Source organism: Polypterus senegalus, chromosome 3, assembly GCF_016835505.1.
Source record: "Polypterus senegalus isolate Bchr_013 chromosome 3, ASM1683550v1, whole genome shotgun sequence".
Taxonomy (NCBI): domain Eukaryota; kingdom Metazoa; phylum Chordata; class Cladistia; order Polypteriformes; family Polypteridae; genus Polypterus; species Polypterus senegalus.
In genome coordinates, this window is record NC_053156.1 from 289,367,876 (window position 1) to 289,387,395 (window position 19,520).

Consider the following 19,520-nt stretch of genomic DNA (forward strand, 5'->3'; position numbering starts at 1 on the left):
ATCAGCCTGGTCAAGAATGGTCAGCAGATGCCACTCTTTAAACATTGTGCAAAACAATGTTTGTGCCCCGGGTCCTCCCTGCGTGGTTTTCTCCCACAAGGGTTTGTTCCTACCTTGCACCCTGTGCTAGCTGACATAGACTCCCAACAAAATTCTCCCCCGACCCTGTTCAGGACTAACAGGTTTGAAAATTGACTGACTGGTTATAGACATTCTGATATTTGATGCCCCAGAGCTAAAGACAAACTTGCCTGAGTCTAACAAATTTTAGTACAGTGGAACTTCGGTTCACGAACGTCTCGGAACACGTAAAAATCGGTTTACGACCAAAAAGTTCGCCAAACTTTTGCATGTGTTCACGACCACACACTCGGTATACGAACAAGCCAGTTTCCCTTTCGGTTTGTGTGCGCCGATGATTTCCGCACGTGTTCAGTCTCTCCCTGTGCAGCAAGCAAGAGAGTGCGACACACGCACGAGAGACGGATGGCCGAGAAGGCAGTTAAAGAATGCACCGGGCTTGTTTTTAAGGAGACTGCTTCGAGCATTGTTTTAACCTTGTTGTATTTAATGAAGACTCTTTTCTATTGGATTTTAACCCCCACTTCACTTCTGTTTACAGCGATCAGTTCGTCGCGTGCATTGTTGCAATGTTACTTTTCTTGGTGGTTTATTAAATTACAGATTTTTCAAATGTTAATTTTTTCCCTGTGCTTAAAACTCATTAAAAAAAAAGTGTTTTTAGCGAGCTGTTCGTAAGGCTATAGCGTGAATTCTTGCAATGTTAGTTTTCTCTGTTGTTCAAGGTTTTCTCAGTGTTATTCAATGTTTTTACATTTAGTTTACTATTACACTGTGCATTCTATGGTATAATTAACTATATTTGTGCTTAAAAATCTTTAAAGAAAATAAATTTACATACAGTTCGTACGGTTTGGAATGGATTAGTTGTATTTACATACAATCCTATGGGATTACTTCGGTTTACGACCAAATTCGGGTTACGACCAGAGTTTTGGAACGAACTACGGTCATGACCCGAGGTTCTACTGTATGTGGACACCTTTGTGCTCAAGTAAAATACGACCCCGAATCAGAAAAAAATTCAAATGGTGTGGAAAGTGCAAATAAAAAAAAGCAAATGCAGTGATTCTTAAATATGCGTTGACTTTTATTTCATTGCAGACAGAATGAACTGAAGATATTTCATGATTTGTCTGGTCAACTTCATCCATTCCTGCACTTCAGGACTGCAACACATTCCAGAAAAAGCTGGGGGTTATGGATTAGGGTCAGTAATGAGGTCAAATAATGAAATAATGATGTGTGTTCAAACAGGCGATTGTAATCAGGATTTGGTATCCACCAAAGGCCGAGTCTTTGAGAAGCAGAGATGGGCAGAGGATCTCCAGTTTGCCAACAACTGTGTGAGAAAACGATTGAAATGTCTGAAAAGAATGTTCCTCAAGGAAAGACTGGAGGGGATTTGTGTATTTCTCCCTCTGCAGTGCATAATATCATTAAACGATTCAAGGAATCTGGAGGAATTTCAGAGCCTAAAGGTCAAGAGGTGCAAATTGAACAGCCGTGATCTCCGATCCCTCAGAAGCGTCACTCATCAATGGCTGATGAGACCACATGGGCAGGGAAAGATGACTTTGGCAAACCTTTGTCAAGCACTGCAATACAGAGTCACATTCATAAACACTACTTAAAACTTTACTGTGCAAAAAAAGAAGTCGACTTCTCTGGGCTCTGAGACATCTGGAATGGACCATCACAAAGTGGAAACAAACGTGTATTGTGGTCAGAGGAGTCAGGATTCCAGATCTTTATCAGAAGAAATGGACGCCATGTGCCCTGGGCCAAAAATGAAAAGGATGATCCAGACTGTGATCAGCAACAAGTCCAAATGCCTGCAGGGTCTGTCATGGTCATGTATTCAATGCCTCTGGCAAGGGGCATTTATACTTCTGTGATGGCAGGACTCATGCAGAAAAGTACTTTGAAATTTTAGAGGAAGATGACATCTTTTCTAGAGATGTCCATGCATTTTTCAACAAGACAATGCAAACCGACATTGGATGACGAGGGTCTGAGTGCTGGACTGACCTGTCAGGAGTCCTCTCCTGTCCCCAAAAGAGAATGTGTAAAAGATTTGGAAATCAAAAAATGTGACAATGATGACCCCCTCATACTGCTGCACACCTTAAGACAGGCAGAATGAAACAAAATAACAAGTGAAACGCTTCATCGCTTGGTACCCTCGGTGCCAACACAGCTTTGAAGTGTTGTGAGGAGGAATGGCGACATTACAAAGTGCAGAATGCGTCAGCGGCCCAACTCTCTTTGGATTCAGTTGCAGGCCTAAAATGCAGGAATGGATGTCTATTAACAAATGAAATGAAGTTGACAAGACAAATCATGAAATATCTTGGGGTGATACTGTCTGCGATGACATAAAAGTCAAAGTACATTTACATTCACTGCATTTCTCCTTGGGATTAATAAAGTATCTGTCTGTCTATCTGTTTTTAATTTTTATTTTCCATACCGTCCCAACTTTTTCTGATTTGGGGTTGTACATTTTTTTTTTTTTTAAAAATAGAAGTTGGGTACTCGTCAACTTGAACAAAGATTTTTGAAAAGAGACCAAAATAAAAGAGCAGTGATATCCTGGCAGTTTTATTAACAAGGCGATGGATGCTTCAGCAGCTCTTGACTTCTAAGGAACAAAATCGTAGAGGCAACGTGGCCCTCCATGACCCAACCTGAAAAGTCCTGCTGTCTGTCCATTTCCTAAGCCCGCATAACCAGAGCGGGGCCGCAGGGAAGCTGGAGCCTATGCCAGCGAACACAAGGCTGGCACAAGCCCCTGGACTAGGTGGCAGCCCAGCCCGTCACAAGGTGATGGCCGTGATGGGGCAAATTTTAAAAAGGGAAAAAAAACAAACTAAAACAGTGCGGTAAACCGGAGGAGTGGAGTGGAGTGCGGTGTTAATGTGGCCAGCAGATCGCACAGTCACATAGAGATGCACACAGTTTGGATGATTGCCCCGTTGGCACTCCATGGCAGTTAAGCACTTGTGGCCACTGATATTTAAAAGAAGTGGCCGAGCAGTAGGGAGCCAGAAGAGGTCAGAGGCGAGACTGGGTTTGGAGCTTACAAGCAAGTGCAGGCAGGGCAGTCGAGGGATGCAAAGCCTTGGCGGTCCGAGGATTGTCCTCACCGAGTTGTAGAATAAGAGCGGGGACTTGGATGGATCTGGGATGAGATGGAGAGACAAAAGATTGAGCCGCGCTCGTCTTGACAAGGAGACTAATCTGATACCTTGACGTATTCCAAAAGGCATGTTCAAGTATTTATCGATTGGTTTTAACCTGCACAATTGCACTGCCCTTTTTGTACTTTGGGTATTTCCTGTGGCACACTTTATTATTTTGTTTTAATAAAACTGCACGGTGCACTTTGAGCTTTTATAACTTGTGTTGTCTCTCACTCACTGCTTTGCCTGTCATCCGTTACTTACTACTAGGGCAGCGGTTCTCAAACTTTCCTATTTCGCACCCCCCATTTTCTACCTGGAATAATTCTGCGCCCCCTGCGTAATATAAGACAGATGAGTATCACCCTTGATACAACTAACAAAAGGTATGATACTCGTGCAGTGTCGCTATATCCTATCATTTTTACTTCCATAAGATTTGCATGTGTTCGGCTAACTTCGATGAAATATTTGCAATTTATTTTTTTAAAGTGCTTTAATAACTTAAAATGCCTTGTGTGGTTTTTGGAATTAATTCTAATCCCAAAAACAAAGAATAAATTATTTACAGTGATCCCTCGCTATATCGCGCTTTGACTTTCGTGGCTTCACTCCATCGCGGATTTTAAATGTAAGCATATTTAAATATATATCACGGATTTTTCGCTGGTTCGCGGATTTCTGTGGACAATAGGTCTTTTAATTTATGGTACATGCTTCCTCGGTTGGTTTGCCCAGTTGATTTCATACAAGGGACGCTATTGGCGGATGGCTGAGAAGCTACCATTAAATAAAACTACTCAATGATATACGATATGCTTTCCGTGCGGTGCTTCACATACTTGAAAGCCCAAACAGCACCTATTGATTTTTGATTGTTTGCTTTTCTCTGTCTCTCTCTCTGACATTCTCTGCTCCTGACAGAGAGGCTGTTCGCACACTGGCCTAGAGGATACGGACGCTTCTCTCAAAAATGCTGAATGACTACCTTCACATTGCTCCCTTCCTTGCAGCCGCTTTGTCCGGTGGTGCTTCGCATACTTAAAAGTCCGAACAGCCCTTTTGATTTTTGATTGCTTGCTTTTCTCTCTCTCTCTCTCTCTGACATTCTCTGCTCCTGACGCGCATTCCTTTGAAGAGGAAGATATGTTTGCATTCTTTTAATTGTGAGATGGAACTGTCATGTCTGTCTTGTCATGGAGCACAGTTTAAACGTTTGACTAAAGGGTGTTATTTCATGTCTGGAGGGCTCTAATAATGTTAAAAAATGTATTTAGAAGGTCGTAGACCGGTTTTCTATGCTCTAACTGCAAAAATATTTGATTTATAAATAAAGAATCCTACTTCGTGGAAATTCATTTATCGCGGTAGAGTCTGAAATGGATTAACCTCGATAAACGAGGGTTTACTGTATTCTTATTTAATAATTTTTTATATGTAAAGAAACGATTAAATGTTTTAATTTTTAAAAATCTCATAAACGAGGACACCGATGAAGTCAATCTGCATGAGACGAACGTATTTTCGTCCAAGAAATATACCACTGTTAGTTGTATCATGAGAATAACCCAATACGCAGTAAATTATTTAACTCAAGTTGGCAATATTGGCTACGCTGCCAGTGTGGTGCAGTCGCGCCTGCATTATCATCTGATCTACTGTTACCCGAATGTTCGCGACAGATACCGATACGCTTCGAACTTTCTGGATTGAAAATACGCGACTATAAAAGCAGCAGCAGCGGCGCCGCTCATCATAGAAACAAACTTCAAATAGAAAAGGAGCTCAGAGTGTCTTGATATCTCGAATATCAAACCAAACCTGGACAGGCTGTGTACTTTAAAGTAGGCACATATTAGTCATTAGATCTATGCCTTAGAAATGTTTGATTTTAATTTTAGTTATAATGCATTCGTTGCGATTATATGCTTGCAAATTTAAATTTGAAATAAAAATGTAAAAATGTTCATTTATTCGACGCCCTCCTTGTACAGCTTCAGCGCGCCCCACAGTTTGAGAACCACTGTACTAGGGGGTCATGTGAGTGATTATACGACGGGTATGCCACCCAGACATTGACCTCCTGAAAGAACACCCACCCTCAGGGGCCAATTTAGAATTGCCAGTGCTGGTCTTTGGACAATGGGAGTACATGGAGAATGTGCAAACTCCACGCAGGGAACACCCGTCACTTGAACTCTGAAACTATCACTGTGCCAACCACTCTAGAATCATCAAAAGGTGGGTACTGTGGCACCCTCTAGTTGGAGTTAACCTTCTACAGTGTGCCTTGATGGGATATTTCTGAACTTCTCCAGGAAACAATAGAAGAACTTTAAGTGCTTGGCGTTGCTCACTCCTGGCACAGTGGTGGTCTTGCTTCTTTACGCTCACATTCTTTTTCTTTTTTTCTTCTTTGATCAGGTAAAACGGGTCGTTATATCCTTAAGGAGAAGTTCAAGGAGTTTGAACGAAACATCAGTCCAGAGGAGAAGCTGCTGGAGTCCCTCAACAAATACGGGCAGCAGGCCAACGAGGTTCACCTCATCCTTAACTACAATGGGCCATCAGCCAGAGAGAAGCCTGCAGCCCACATACTTCGTGGTCAGTCATGTCCCGATAACAGGCTGCACAGACAGAGCCTGCCACCGCAGGCAAGGATGAAGATTGGGACAGAATCCACAAAAGACTCCAAAAAGCCCAAGAGGAAGTCCCTCACTTTTGCAGAGGAAGCCAAGGAGTGGATTGAATCCTTCAGTAAAGCGAAATTCAACTGCGTGAAGGCAAAGTCTAAGGAGGTCGGAAAGAGAAATTCTACTCTCGTTAGTCAGCCTTTGGGGGAAACGGTCCATGCATCCCATCAGCCTGAAGACTTGGACCTTAAGGATGTTAAGGAAGAAGAGGATCCATCATTATCATCCTGTTCCAAAGATGTTGTGGAGGAACTACACCAACTGCTGAGATGTCAGAAAGCCCAGATGGAAGAACTGCAGGCCATGCTGGCTGCCACCGAAGAAGAACTAAAAGCTCTGAAGGAGCAAGAAGAGCTTGAGGCAGAAATTTCCCAGCTCCAGCATATTGTGGACAACCAGACCCCTGAAGTGGAGGAACTGGAATACTGGGAGAATGAGCTGCGAGCTGAGGAGGTCCACGAGAAGGACCTGCAAGAAACTTTCTTGGAGATGAAATGGAAGGTCCAAGAATGCAAACTCGAGCTAGAAGAATACCGACATCGGATTCAGGGGCTGAACCCACGTAACAGGTCACTGGGAGACTCTGGAGACAATCCCCAGGAGAAAATGGTCCACCCGATGGGCAAGGGCCAAGACAGAGACAGTTGGGTAAGTACAATGGACCTTGCCCGGGTACCAGTGCAAGAAACCGGTAAGAAAATGCAGGTCCTGGAGACAAGTTGTGGGACCGAGTCCTTGGACCGACCTGCTGGGTCCCCCTTCACCAAGGCCTTCCGCTACAGCGATACCAGCTTTACAATTGGGCCTCTAAAAGAGTGGGAGAAACTCTGGTCTAAGGCCACGAGCTCCCTGGAGACTTTCCACCGGGGCAGCACCATCGTCTGACCGACTGACGTGCAGAGTGAAGGTCTGAACTGTCCAACATAGAGGAAGCACTTGGGTTGTGTAAAGACATGAAATATCAGACTGCCGTGTCCTTCGTGAGGTGGAATCCTTAAAACAATTTGAGGTGGTCTTAACATGTCAGCACATTACACACTGAGCGTGCCCAAAATGCTCTCCAAAGGTGCTGGTGAACTATTAAAAAGAAGATGTTGTTGCTGTTCATTAGTCCCCACGTTCTGGACTAGATGGTAGACAAAGGTGGGATCTTCTCCTTATTACTACCCTGATCTGCCTACTCACTTGTGTCTCCGATCTTTGGGGAAGCAACATGTTCTGAGCGTCCTTCTTCTCAAAGCATTCATTTACAAAGCAGTTCTTGAAACTTGACTTTTATTTAGTTGAAAACTTTTTGTTCCATAAATTCACAACAAGCAAAGTAAAGGAGGCTTTCTGAAATGTTGTGAACGCTCCCTTTGTACCCCTTGCTTAGTTAAGTGTTGACAAAAGACAAACAGTAGATGTAAACAGTGCCAGCAGATAGAGGGAATGTTCCTGAATAATAATAATAATAGTAAAAAAAACACAAAGAAAATGTGTCTTCTCAATCATTTATTGAACAGAAATATCAATAGATATTGTCCAAGACAAGGAGTGCAAAAAGGTTTGGGGCAGCCACCCGCAGATTGTTCTTCGCTGCACACTTGATGTGTAGTGCAGTGTCGAGTCCAAAACAGAACTGATTTGGGGTGGAAAAGATGGCGGAAATGACGTATTAGAGGTCATCTGTGTGAAACCAGAAGTGACATCAATGGGGTGGCAGGTGGAATTTCCCATAACTGGTCTGCAGAGAAGTGAAAGAAAGGCGCGGGGGTCTGTGCACATCGCCCCCCGCAGGTCTGGCGTGGTATTACTTTCATTCACGCCCTTTAGCTGCTTCCCATGCACACGTGTGTGACAATGCAATGTGCCCAATTTAAAACGGGACATAAAAACGTCACATAAAATCATTGCACTTTTAAGCTTAGGATTGTATAAAGTACAGTATCTCACATAAGTGGGTACAGCCCTCACATTTTTATAAATATTTTATTATGTCTTTTCATGGGACAACACTGAAGATATGACACTTTGATACAATGTCAAGTAGTCAGTGTAGTCAGCTTGTATCACAGTGTAAATTTGCTGTCCCCTCAAAATAACTCAACACACAGCCATTAATGTCTAAACCGCTGGCAACAAAAGTGAGTCCACCCCTAAGTGAAAAATGTCCAAATTGTGCCCAAAGTGTCAATATTTTGTGTGGCCACCATTATTTCCCAGCACTGCCTTAACTCTCTTGGGCATGGAGTTCACACGAGCCTCACAGGTTGCCACTGGAATCCTCTTCCACTCCTCCATGACGACATCACGGAGCTGCTGGATGTTAGAGACCTTGAGCTCCTCCACCTTCTGTTTGAGGATGATAGGGTTTAGGTCTGGAGACATTCTGGAGACATGCTTGGCCAGTCCAGCTCCTTTACCTCCTTTAGGTGTGTTTGGGGTCGTTATCATGTTGGAATACTGCCCTGTGGCCCAGGGCCCAGTGGCTCTGCTTCAGTATGTCACAGTACATGTTGGCATTCATGGTTCCTTCAACGATCTGTAGCTCCCCAGTGTCGGCAGCACTCATGCAGCCCTAAACCATGACAGTCCCACCACCATGGTTGACTGTAGGCAAGACACACTCGTCTTTGTACTCCTCACCTGGTTGCCGTCACACACGCTTGACACCATCTGAACCAAGTAAGTTTATCTCAGTCTCATCAGACCACAGGACGTGGTTCCAGTAATCCAAGTCCTTAGTCTGCTTGTCTTCAGCAAACTGCGGGCTTTCTTTCTTGTGCATCATCTTTAGAAGAGGCTTCCTTCTGGGACGACAGCCATGCAGACCAATTTGATGCCGTGTGCGTTGGGCGTACGGTCTGAGCACTGACAGGCTGACCTCTCAATGCTGGCAGCACTCATACATCCGTTTTCAGAAGACAACCTCTGGCTATGACGCCGAGCACGTGGCACTCGACTTCTTTGGTTGACCATGGCGAGGCCTGTTCTGAGTGGAACCTGTCGCTGTATGGTCTCGGCCACCGTGCTGCAGCTCAGTTTCAGGGTGTTGGCAATCTTCTTATAGCCATCGTTATGTAGAACAACAATTCTTTGTTTCAGATCCCCAGAGAGGTCTTTGCCATGAGGTGCCATGTTGAACTTCCAGTGACCAGTATGAGAGAGCGTGAGAGTGAGAACAGCAAATTTAACACACCTGAGACCTTGTAACACAAACAAGTCGCATGACACCGGGGAGGGAAAATGGCTAACTGGGCACAATTTAGACATTTTTCAGCTTAGGGGTGGACTCACTTTTGTTGCCAGCAGTTTAGACATTAATGGCTGTGTGTTGAGTTATTTTGAGGGGACAGCAAATTTACACTGTGATCCAAGCTGACTACTTTACATTGGATCAAAGTGTCATATCTTCAGTGCTGTCCCATGAACAGATATAATAAAATATTTACAAAAATGCGAGGGGTGTACAGTAATCCCTCCTCGACCAGACCCCTCCGCGATAGGTGAAAATCCGCGAAGTAGAAACCATATGTTTGTGTAGTTATTTTTATATATTTTAAGCCCTTATAAAAACTCTCCCGTACTGTTAACATTATTAGAGCCCTCTAGACATGAAATAACACCCTTTAGTCAAAAGTTTAAACTGTGCTCCATGACAAGACAGAGATGACAGTTCTTTCTCACAATTAAAAGAATTCAAACATATCTTCCTCTTCAAATAATGCGTGTCAGGAGCAGAGAATGTCAGAGAGAGAGAGAGAAAAGCAAACAATCAATAAATCAATACGTGCTGTTGGGCTTTTAAGTATGCCGAAGCACCGCCGGACAAAGCGCAGTTTTTTAGAGGAGCGTCCGTATCCTCTGTGCAAACAGCCCCTCTGCTCACATCCCCTCCGTCGGGCAGAGAGAGTGAGAGAGACCGAGAAAAGCAAACAATCAAGCATATCGCATATCATTGAGGAGTTTTATTTAATACGTAATACTTGCTCTAATTGGGTAGCTTCTAAGCCATCCGCCAATAACGTCCCTTGTATGAAATCAACTGGGCAAACAAACTGAGGAAGCATGTAACATAAATTAAAAGACCCATTGTCCGCAGAAATCCGCGAACCAGCGAAAAATCCGTGATGTACAGGGTGGCCCACGAAAAAGTAGCCCGCCTCCCTGTCGAAAAAAGGCGCCCTTCCATAAAGAAAGAAAGAACTTGAAATGCAAAAATCTTTACTCACTCTTTACAGAAAGTGCTGTGCATCAATGCATGTTTGGGTGCGCCTTAACATGTTGTCATATACGCGACGCAACTCTGGGGCGCGCCAATGCTCCGAATTGCATTACGAATATTGTCTTTCAACTGGTGTAAAGTTCTCAGGTTATTAGCGTACACTTTTCCCTTCAAGTTGCCCCACAGATAAAAGTCACAAGTGCTTGAATCCGGCGATCTCGGCGGCCACAATCCTGTCTTCTGTAAATGTCTCCCGAATTCGTGACAGTGACACGCGCTTTGCTGGGACACCAGCGGCAGGAAACTTTGTTGCAAAAATGTCCCGCGTTTCCTTAATGGAACCCGTGAGAACGTACGCCTCCACTATTGTGATTCTTTGTGGAATGGAGTACATGTCGCTCAGCTCGTACTCACACGTTTGCACTACGTCTACACAGCTTTCGTGATGAGGGTAGTCAATCGGCACGCCACTCTGGCAGGAAGGCGGGCTACTTTTTCGTGGGCCACCCTGTATATTTAGATATGCTTACATTAAAAATCCGCGATGGAGTGAAGCTGCGAAAGTCGAAGCGCAATACAGCGAGGGATCACTGTACTCACTTTTGTGAGATACTGTATATACACTCACCTAAAGGATTATTAGGAACAGCTGTTCAATTTCTCATGAATGCAATTATCTAATCAACCAATCACATGGCAGTTGCTTCAATGCATTTAGGGGTGTGGTCCTGGTCAAGACAATCTCCTGAACTCCACACTGAATGTCAGAATGGGAAAGAAAGGTGATTTAAGCAATTTTGAGCGTGGTGTGGTTGTTGGTGCCAGACGGGCCGGTCTGAGTATTTCACAATCTGCTCAGTTACTGGGATTTTCACGCACAACCATTTCTAGGGTTTACAAAGAATGGTGTGAAAAGGGAAAAACATCCAGTCCTGTGGGCGAAAATGCCTTGTTGATGCTAGAGGTCAGAGGAGAATGGGCCGACTGATTCAAGCTGATAGAAGAGCAACTTTGACTGAAATAACCACTCGTTACAACCGAGGTATGCAGCAAAGCATTTGTGAAGCCACAACACGCACAACCTTGAGGCGGATGGGCTACAACAGCAGAAGACCCCACCGGGTACCACTCATCTCCACTGCAAATAGGAAAAAGAGGCTACAATTTGCACGAGCTCACCAAAATTGGACAGTTGAAGACTGGAAAAATGGTGCCTGGTCTGATGAGTCTCGATTTCTGTTGAGACATTCAAATGGTAGAGTCAGAATTTGGCGTAAACAGAATGAGAACATGGATCCATCATGCCTTGTTACCACTGTGCAGGCTGGTGGTGGTGGTGTAATGGTGTGGGGATGTTTTCTTGGCACACTTTAGGCCCCTTAGTGCCAATTGGGCATCGTTTAAATGCCACGGGCTACCTGAGCATTGTTTCTGACCATGTCCATCCCTTCATGACCACCATGTACCCATCCTCTGATGGCTACTTCCAGCAGGATAATGCACCATGTCACAAAGCTCGAATCATTTCAAATTGGTTTCTTGAACATGACAATGAGTTCACTGTACTAAAATGGCCCCCACAGTCACCAGATCTCAACCCAATAGAGCATCTCTGGGATGTGGTGGAACGGGAGCTTCGTGCCCTGGATGTGCATCCCACAAATCTCCATCAACTGCAAGATGCTATCCTATCAATATGGGCCAACATTTCTAAAGAATGCTTTCAGCACCTTGTTGAATCAATGCCATGTAGAATTAAGGCAGTTCTGAAGGCGAAAGGGGGTCAAACACCGTATTAGTATGGTGGTCCTAATAATCCTTTAGGTCAGTGTATATGTAGATATTATGTACATTCAAGAACTATTAACAGCAAATCAAATTAACAATTAATATATTAAACAATTATAAAAGTAATGTTGAATAAATCATACTCTGCAGCTGCATGAATAAAAGGTAAAGTACCACTTCCAGTTGGTGGAAATAGCCCAAAAGTTAATAGCAATCTCCGTTTTTTACCCAATACTTGTATGCAAAATTTGGTTGACCTACAGTAATTGAAAGCGTACTCAAGTTATCGTGTTTACACACACACACAATTCCAAAAACTGTATTTTCAGACTCCGTGAGGTCCAAAACGTTGAGATTCATCAAAATCGAATTTTTGGACGATTACAATACTTTCCCTATGAGAAAGTAAATCAGACTCGGAGGTCTCAAGCATCCAGATTGATTAAAATCTCTAGCTTAATTTTTTTGCACGATTACAATACTCTCCCTATACTTTGTATACGGGGAAAATAAAAAAAGGAAAGGAATCAGGAGATTAAATATAGTTTTAACAAATGTCGACATCGGGAAGAGAACACTCTACTAAACAAGCCTGGGACATGAAACCAAAATCGTAATCCAGAGAAGTTAGCAAAGGAGTGGAAAAGCAAATCAGTCAAAACACAGGATGGGAGTGGCGGTCAATTAACAAAAGAATCTAAAACACTAATGAGAACAGCAGTCTTCTCTTTGTTATATCCACACTCTTGAGCTCATGATACTGACCTTTATATGTCCGACTTGGTGATGCCATCCGCTGCACACGTTTGGTCGGCCATACCCGGTAATGCTGTGGTCACTGCTATCTTGTCTGTCAGAGCCGAACCTGTAAAACAGACATCTGGACACAGACAACCTTGACAGAATTTGCCTTAAATGTGGGTGGGAGCAATTAAGATGACTCGCTGAGTGTTAGCATTTCTAAACCAATCCAACGCCTCGTGAAGGCGGAGCTAAGAGTAGGGGCGGGGATTTAAACAGTGAAGAGTGCATTTAACATTGACTGACAGCAAAACTGTGCTTAGGACTTGGGCCCACGATTTACCGCGGCAAGAAAACCGTAAATTCAAATGCAGTACCAGAACTCCATTATGGAGGAATATTTCGGACAAAATGAAATAAATAAATAAATAAATGCGTAAATAAATAAAAGTACTGTGAAATGTGAGCATAAATAAATAAATGTGGCATGAAACGAGAGCCTTAATAAATAAATATGTCATGAAATGAGAGCATAAATAAATAAATGTGTCACGAAATATGTTTTTCGTTGCTTATTTATTTATTTCATTTTGTCCGTAACATTCCTGCAAACCGTCATGAAACACGGCTTGAAATAAAACTGTCACTTTCACTCGTCAAAATTGAGAGGGTGGGCTCTAACACGCCCTCTAGTTACTGATTGGTGAATCGATAGCACAAGAATGAATTAGAAAAATGCTTACTACTGCCGATGAAATGGATTCTGCCGAAGATATTACGTATTTCAGAGAGAGAATTGAAGATTTATCGGAAGAAATTACAATGTTGGCGACCCTTTTAGACTCCGATATAGATGAAACTTTTTGAAATTATCGAAGAACAGGTGGAACGGACTCTACTACACTCCAGTTCAGGTGACACAGTTCCCTGCTCTGGACGTCCATCCTTTGACATTCCAGCTGAGTCAATAGAACACCTTCTGTTATGCGGTTTAAAAGTACGACAGATTGCAGATCTGTATGGTGTATCGGAGAAGACGATCACAAGGCGAATGAGCCACTTTGATATACGGTAAGCTGCAACGGCTGTATTAGTTTAGGTACTTTGACATGGAATGCCCAAAGCAGCTCCACCTAATATTTTGAACTGAACAACTTTACCACTGATCAGAGCTGTACAGTTGTTTGAAAAAGTAGCTGCGAATGTGCAACTGAATTTATACTCGTAAAACAAGGGTCAAATACTCAGTTCTAAAAGGGCCGCCAACATTGTAATTTCTTCCGATAAATCTTCAATTCTCTCTCTGAAATACGTAATATCTTCGGCAGAATCCATTTCATCGGCAGTAGTAAGCATTTTTCTAATTCATTCTTGTGCTATCGATTCACCAATCAGTAACTAGAGGGCGTGTTAGAGCCCACCCTCTCAACTTTGACGAGTGAAAGTGACAGTTTTATTTCAAGCCGTATTTCATGACGGTTTGCAGGAATGTTACGGACAAAATGAAATAAATAAATAAGCAACGAAAAACATATTTCATGACACATTTATTTATTTATGCTCTCATTTCATGACATATTTATTTATTAAGGCTCTCATTTCATGACACATTTATTTATTTATGCTCACATTTCACAGTACTTTTATTTATTTACGCATTTATTTATTTATTTCATTTTGTCCGAAATATTCCTCCATACTCCATAAGACTAATTCGTAACCCAAGAAAAATAAATGCAATTTTTTCTTATTCTTAATCCTTAATAATAATTAATCATAATTCGTAATACTAATCAGATAGGTATATCAAAGCGTTCACATCCGCACATTTTAATCCACAGATTTGCTTTAGGCAAACGATGCTGAAACATACGTATGTAGGCATAATATTATTCTCAACAAACTATCGAATAATGTTTCTAAATTTATTGTTTATTGTTGAAGAAAACGGCACTGTAAGCTCGTAGGTTTTCTTGTGACAGATATCGCAGTGGTGACAACACCGATCCATATTTTGAGAACAAACGTTCCACATCAACAGAAGAGATCAGCAACGCAATGTAAACTTTAGCAAGAGCTGCTAAGCGAGGCAGTCTGTCCTCTAAGGCACACCAAAAAGCAGTGATATCCGCTGGAATTACTTCACGAGATGCTATGTCCAGATAAGCTTGCCATTCATCTGCTGCAGCCATCATTGTTGGCACTGATTGCGCATGATCAACAGAATTCTTTGAGAAGAGTGGTAGCTGTCGTGGATCAAATATACTCACTGATCTGAATAGGTCTATTGCTGGCTGTTTGGTTCGCACAAAATATTCTTCAAGTTTAGCAGCAGCATTGTGCTTTACATCTTCACAGCTGCTGGTTGCAGTTGGAAATCCGGACGATTTCAGGCAAGACAGTAAGTCAGACACTTTGTTGTAGACTTTGACAGCTATTCTCATCCTCTTAGATCTGAGTGCTGCATTTGACACCATTGATCATAATATTCTTAGAAATCGCCTTAGTCAATGGGTGGGCCTCTCTGGCAGTGTCTTAAATTGGTTTGAATCCTACCTGGCAGGGAGAAAATTCTTTGTGAGTTGTGGTAATCAAATCTCAAAGACACATGATATCCAATATGGTGTTCCACAAGGCTCTATCCTGGGTCCGCTGTTATTCTCAATCTACATGCTCCTGTTAGGTCAGATTATCTCAGGTTACAACGTGAGTTACCCCAGCTATGCTGATGACACACAGCTGTACTTATCTATAGCACCTGATGACTCTGACTCTTTCGATTCACTAACACAATGTCTGACTGGTATTTCTGAATGGATGAATAGTAATTTTCTCAAACTAAATAAAGAGAAAACTGAAATTTTGGTAACTGGCAATAATGGATTCAGCGAGGTTATCAGAAATAAACTTAATGCACTAGGATTAAAAGTTAAGACGGAAGTAAAAAATTTAGGGGTAACCGTTGACTGTAATCTGAATTTTAAATCGCATATTCATCAGACCACTAGGACAGCATTTTTTCATTTAAGAAACATAGCTAAAGTTAGACCTCTTATATCATTGAAAGATGCTGAGAAATTAATTCACGCATTTGTTTTTAGTCGATTAGATTACTGTAATGCACTCCCCTCAGGACCACCCAAAAAAGATATAAATCGTTTGCAACGAGTGCAGAATGCAGCTGCTAGAATCCTAACTAGGAAAAGAAAATCCGAACACATTTCTCCAGTTTTGATGTCACTACACTGGTTACCTGTGTCATTCAGGATTGACTTTAAAATACTGCTTATGGTTTATAAAGCCTTAAATAATCTCGCCCCATCTTATATATCGGAATGTCTGACACGTTATATTCCAAATCGTAACCTCAGATCCTCAAATGAGTGTCTCCTTATAATTCCAAAAGCTAAACTTAAAAGAAGTGGTGAGGTGTTTGGCCTTCTGCTGTTATGCACCTAAAATCTGGAATAGCCTGCCAATAGGAATTCGCCAGGCTGATACAGTAGAGCACTTTAAAACACTGCTGAAAACAAATTACTTTAACATGACCTTTTTATAACTTCACTTTAACTTAATCCTGATACTCTGTATGTTCAATTCATCATAATAACTATTCATGGTGGCTCTAAAATCCGTACTGAACCCCAACTCTCTCTTCTGTTTCTTTTTTCGGTTTCTTTGTGGTGGCGGCCTGCGCCACCACCACCTACTCAAAGCATCATGATGCACCAACATTGATGGACTGAAAGCCAGAAGTCTACGTGACCATCATCATCAGGTCCTTCCATGAAAATATGATGATTTATGTTAGGTAGAATGCCCAGAGGGGACTGGGCGGTCTCTTGGTCTGGAACCCCTACAGATTTTATTTTTTTCTCCAGCTTTTGGAGTTTTTTTGTTTTTTCTGTCCACCCTGGCCATCGGACCTTACTCTTATTCTATGTTAATTAATGTTGACTTATGTTTATTTTTTATTGTGTCTTCTATTTTTCTATTCATTTTGTAAAGCACTTTGAGCTACATTTTTTGTATGAATATGTGCTATATAAATAAATGTTGATTGATTGATTGATTGATTGATGAATGACTGTGCCCTAGAAGAAGTCTGAGTGTTTATAATTGGCTGGCAGTGAACAGATACAAATTCAAGTTCAGCTCTCAGCTCGTTAAGTTTATCAGTACTTTGCAGCAAAGCCGACAGCTTCTTTAACTGGACTGTAGCTGAACTGTATCCGAGTTCAGTAGCAACGAACGAGATATTAATGAGATGATGACATAGGCTAAAGAAAGAACTTAAAGTAATCAAAACTAATCATACTAATATCAATATGCCTCAAATGGTGAGATTTCATTCAGATTTGGTATTTTAGGCGGCGTGGCGTTTTACCGCTGCAAAACCCTAAATTCCGCGGGCCGCCGTAAATCGTGGGCTCTACTTATGACAGATAAAACCTTCTATGGCTGAAAAGAAGAAAAACACAAATCTAAAACGAGGCCCAGGCCCCTCATGGACCCCGTGATCATCAGAGGTGACTGTGCAGAGGGTGCAGACCTATAAATACCTGGGAGTGCAGCTGGATGATAAATTGAAATGGACTGCCAACACTGATGCTCTGTGCAAGAGAGGACAGAGCCGACTATACTTCATTAGAAGACTGGCGTCCTTCAACATCTGCAATAAGACGCTACAGATGTTCTACCAGACGGTTGTGGCGAGCGCCCTCTTCTACGCGGTGGTGTGCTGGGGAGGCAGCATAAAGAAGAGGGACGCCTCACGCCTGGACAAACTGGTGAGGAAGGCAGGCTTTATTGTAGGCACGGAGCTGGGCAGTTTGACATCCATGGCAGAATGACGGGCACTGAGCAGACTCCTGTCAATCATGGAGAATCCACTGCATCCACTGAACAGGATCATCTCCAGACAGAGGAGCAGCTTCAGTGACAGACTGAGGAGACCCCACACTATGCGACTCTTCAAATCCACCCGGGGGAGTAAATGGTAACATTATTTAAAGTTCTTGTCTGCTTTTACATGCATTTTTATTACTATTTAATTTAATATTGTTTCTTTGTATCAGTATACTGCTGCTGGATTATGTGAATTTCCACTTGGGATTAATAAAGTATTTATCTATCTATCTCTTTTTCTACTTTCTATATTTTCTCGGTGTCACATCTTTGCTCAGTTCCTTTTTTTTTGCTCGAATACATGATGAGAAATGAGACACTGTCACCTCAAATGTTTAAAGTGCACTGTTTTTAGAAAGAAGCCCTGTGGGTGAAGACTTCAGTGGCAGACTGTGACGATATTAACATTAACCTTTTTAGCGAGTCCTTGTTCAAGAATCTGGTCTGGCGCCGCACAACTCAGTACAAGTGCCGGTCATAAAATTAGAATATCATGACAAAGTTGATTTATTTCAGTAATTCCATTCAAAAAGTGAAAGTTGTATATTAGATTCATTCATTACACACAGACTGATGTATTTCAAATGTTTATTTCTTTTAATTTTGATGATTATAACTGACAACTAATGAAAGTCCCAAATTCAGTATCTCGGAAAATTAGAATATCAATTAAGACCAATGCAAAAAAAGGATTTTTAGAAATGTTGGCCAACTGAAAGGTATGAACATGAAAATAATGAGCCTGTACAGCACTCAGTATTTAGTTGGGGCTCCTTTGGCCTGAATTACTGCAGCAATGTGGCGTGGCATGGAGTCGATCAGTCTGTGGCACTGCTCAGGTGTTAGGAGAGCCCATGTTGCTCTGAAAGTGGCCTTCAGCTCTTCTGAATTGTTGGGTCTGGTGTGTTGCATCTTCCTCTTCACAATACCACGTAGATTTTCTATGGGGTTAAGGTCAGGCGAGTTTGCTGGCCAATCAAGAACAGGGATACCATGGTCCTTAAACCAGGTACTGGTAGTTTTGGCACTGTGTGCAGGTGTCAGGTCCTGTTGGAAAATGAAATCTGCATCTCCATAAAGTTGGTCAGCAGCAGGAAGCATGAAGTGCTCTAAAACTTCCTGGTAGACGGCTGCGTTGACCTTGGACCTCAGAAAACACAATGGACCAACACCAGCTGATGACATGGCACCCCAAACCATCACTGACTGTGGAAACTTTACACTGGACCTCAAGCAACGTGGATTCTGTGTCTCTCCTCTCTTCCTCCAGACTCTGGGACCTTGATTGATTTCACATATTAATCAGATCATTAGGACAGCATTTTTTCACTTAAGAAACATAAATAAAGTTAGACCTCTTATATCACTGAAAGATGCTGAGAAATTAGTTCACGCGTTTGTTTTCAGTCGACTAGATTATTGTAATGCACTCCTCTCAGGACTACCCAAAAAAGACATCAATCATTTACAACGAGTGCAGAATGCGGCTGCTAGAATCCTAACTAGGAAAAGAAAATCTGAACACATTTCTCCAGTTTTAATGTCACTACACTGGTTACCTGTGTCATTCAGGATTGACTTTAAAATTCTGCTTATGGTTTATAAAGCCTTAAATAATCTCGCCCCATCTTATATATCAGAATGTCTGACACCTTATATTCCAAATCGTAACCTTAGATCCTCAAATGAGTGTCTCCTTAGAATCCCAAGAACAAAACTTAAAAGAAGTGGTGAGGCGTTTGGCCTTCTGCTGTTATGCACCTAAAATCTGGAATAGCCTGCCAATAAGAATTCACCAGGCTGATACAGTAGAGCAGTTTAATAAACTGCTGAAAACACATTACTTTAACATGGCCTTTCTATAACTTCAATTTAATTTAATACTGATACTCTTCTGTATGTTCAATTCATCATAAT

General features: G+C 42.1%; 1 protein-coding gene across 3 annotated transcripts in view; it reads left to right on the forward strand.

The window, feature by feature from the left end:
• Positions 1–7,427, forward strand: part of LOC120526284 (ras association domain-containing protein 8-like) — a 39,234-nt gene extending 31,807 nt beyond the window's left edge. For all 3 annotated transcript variants that reach the window (XM_039749397.1, XM_039749395.1, XM_039749396.1), the window contains exon 3: positions 5,691–7,427. In XM_039749397.1, the coding sequence (XP_039605331.1) occupies positions 5,691–6,844 (1,154 nt within the window). In that variant the 3' untranslated portion in view covers positions 6,845–7,427. The remainder of the gene's footprint in view (positions 1–5,690) is intronic.
• The last annotated feature ends 12,093 nt before the right edge of the window (positions 7,428–19,520 follow it).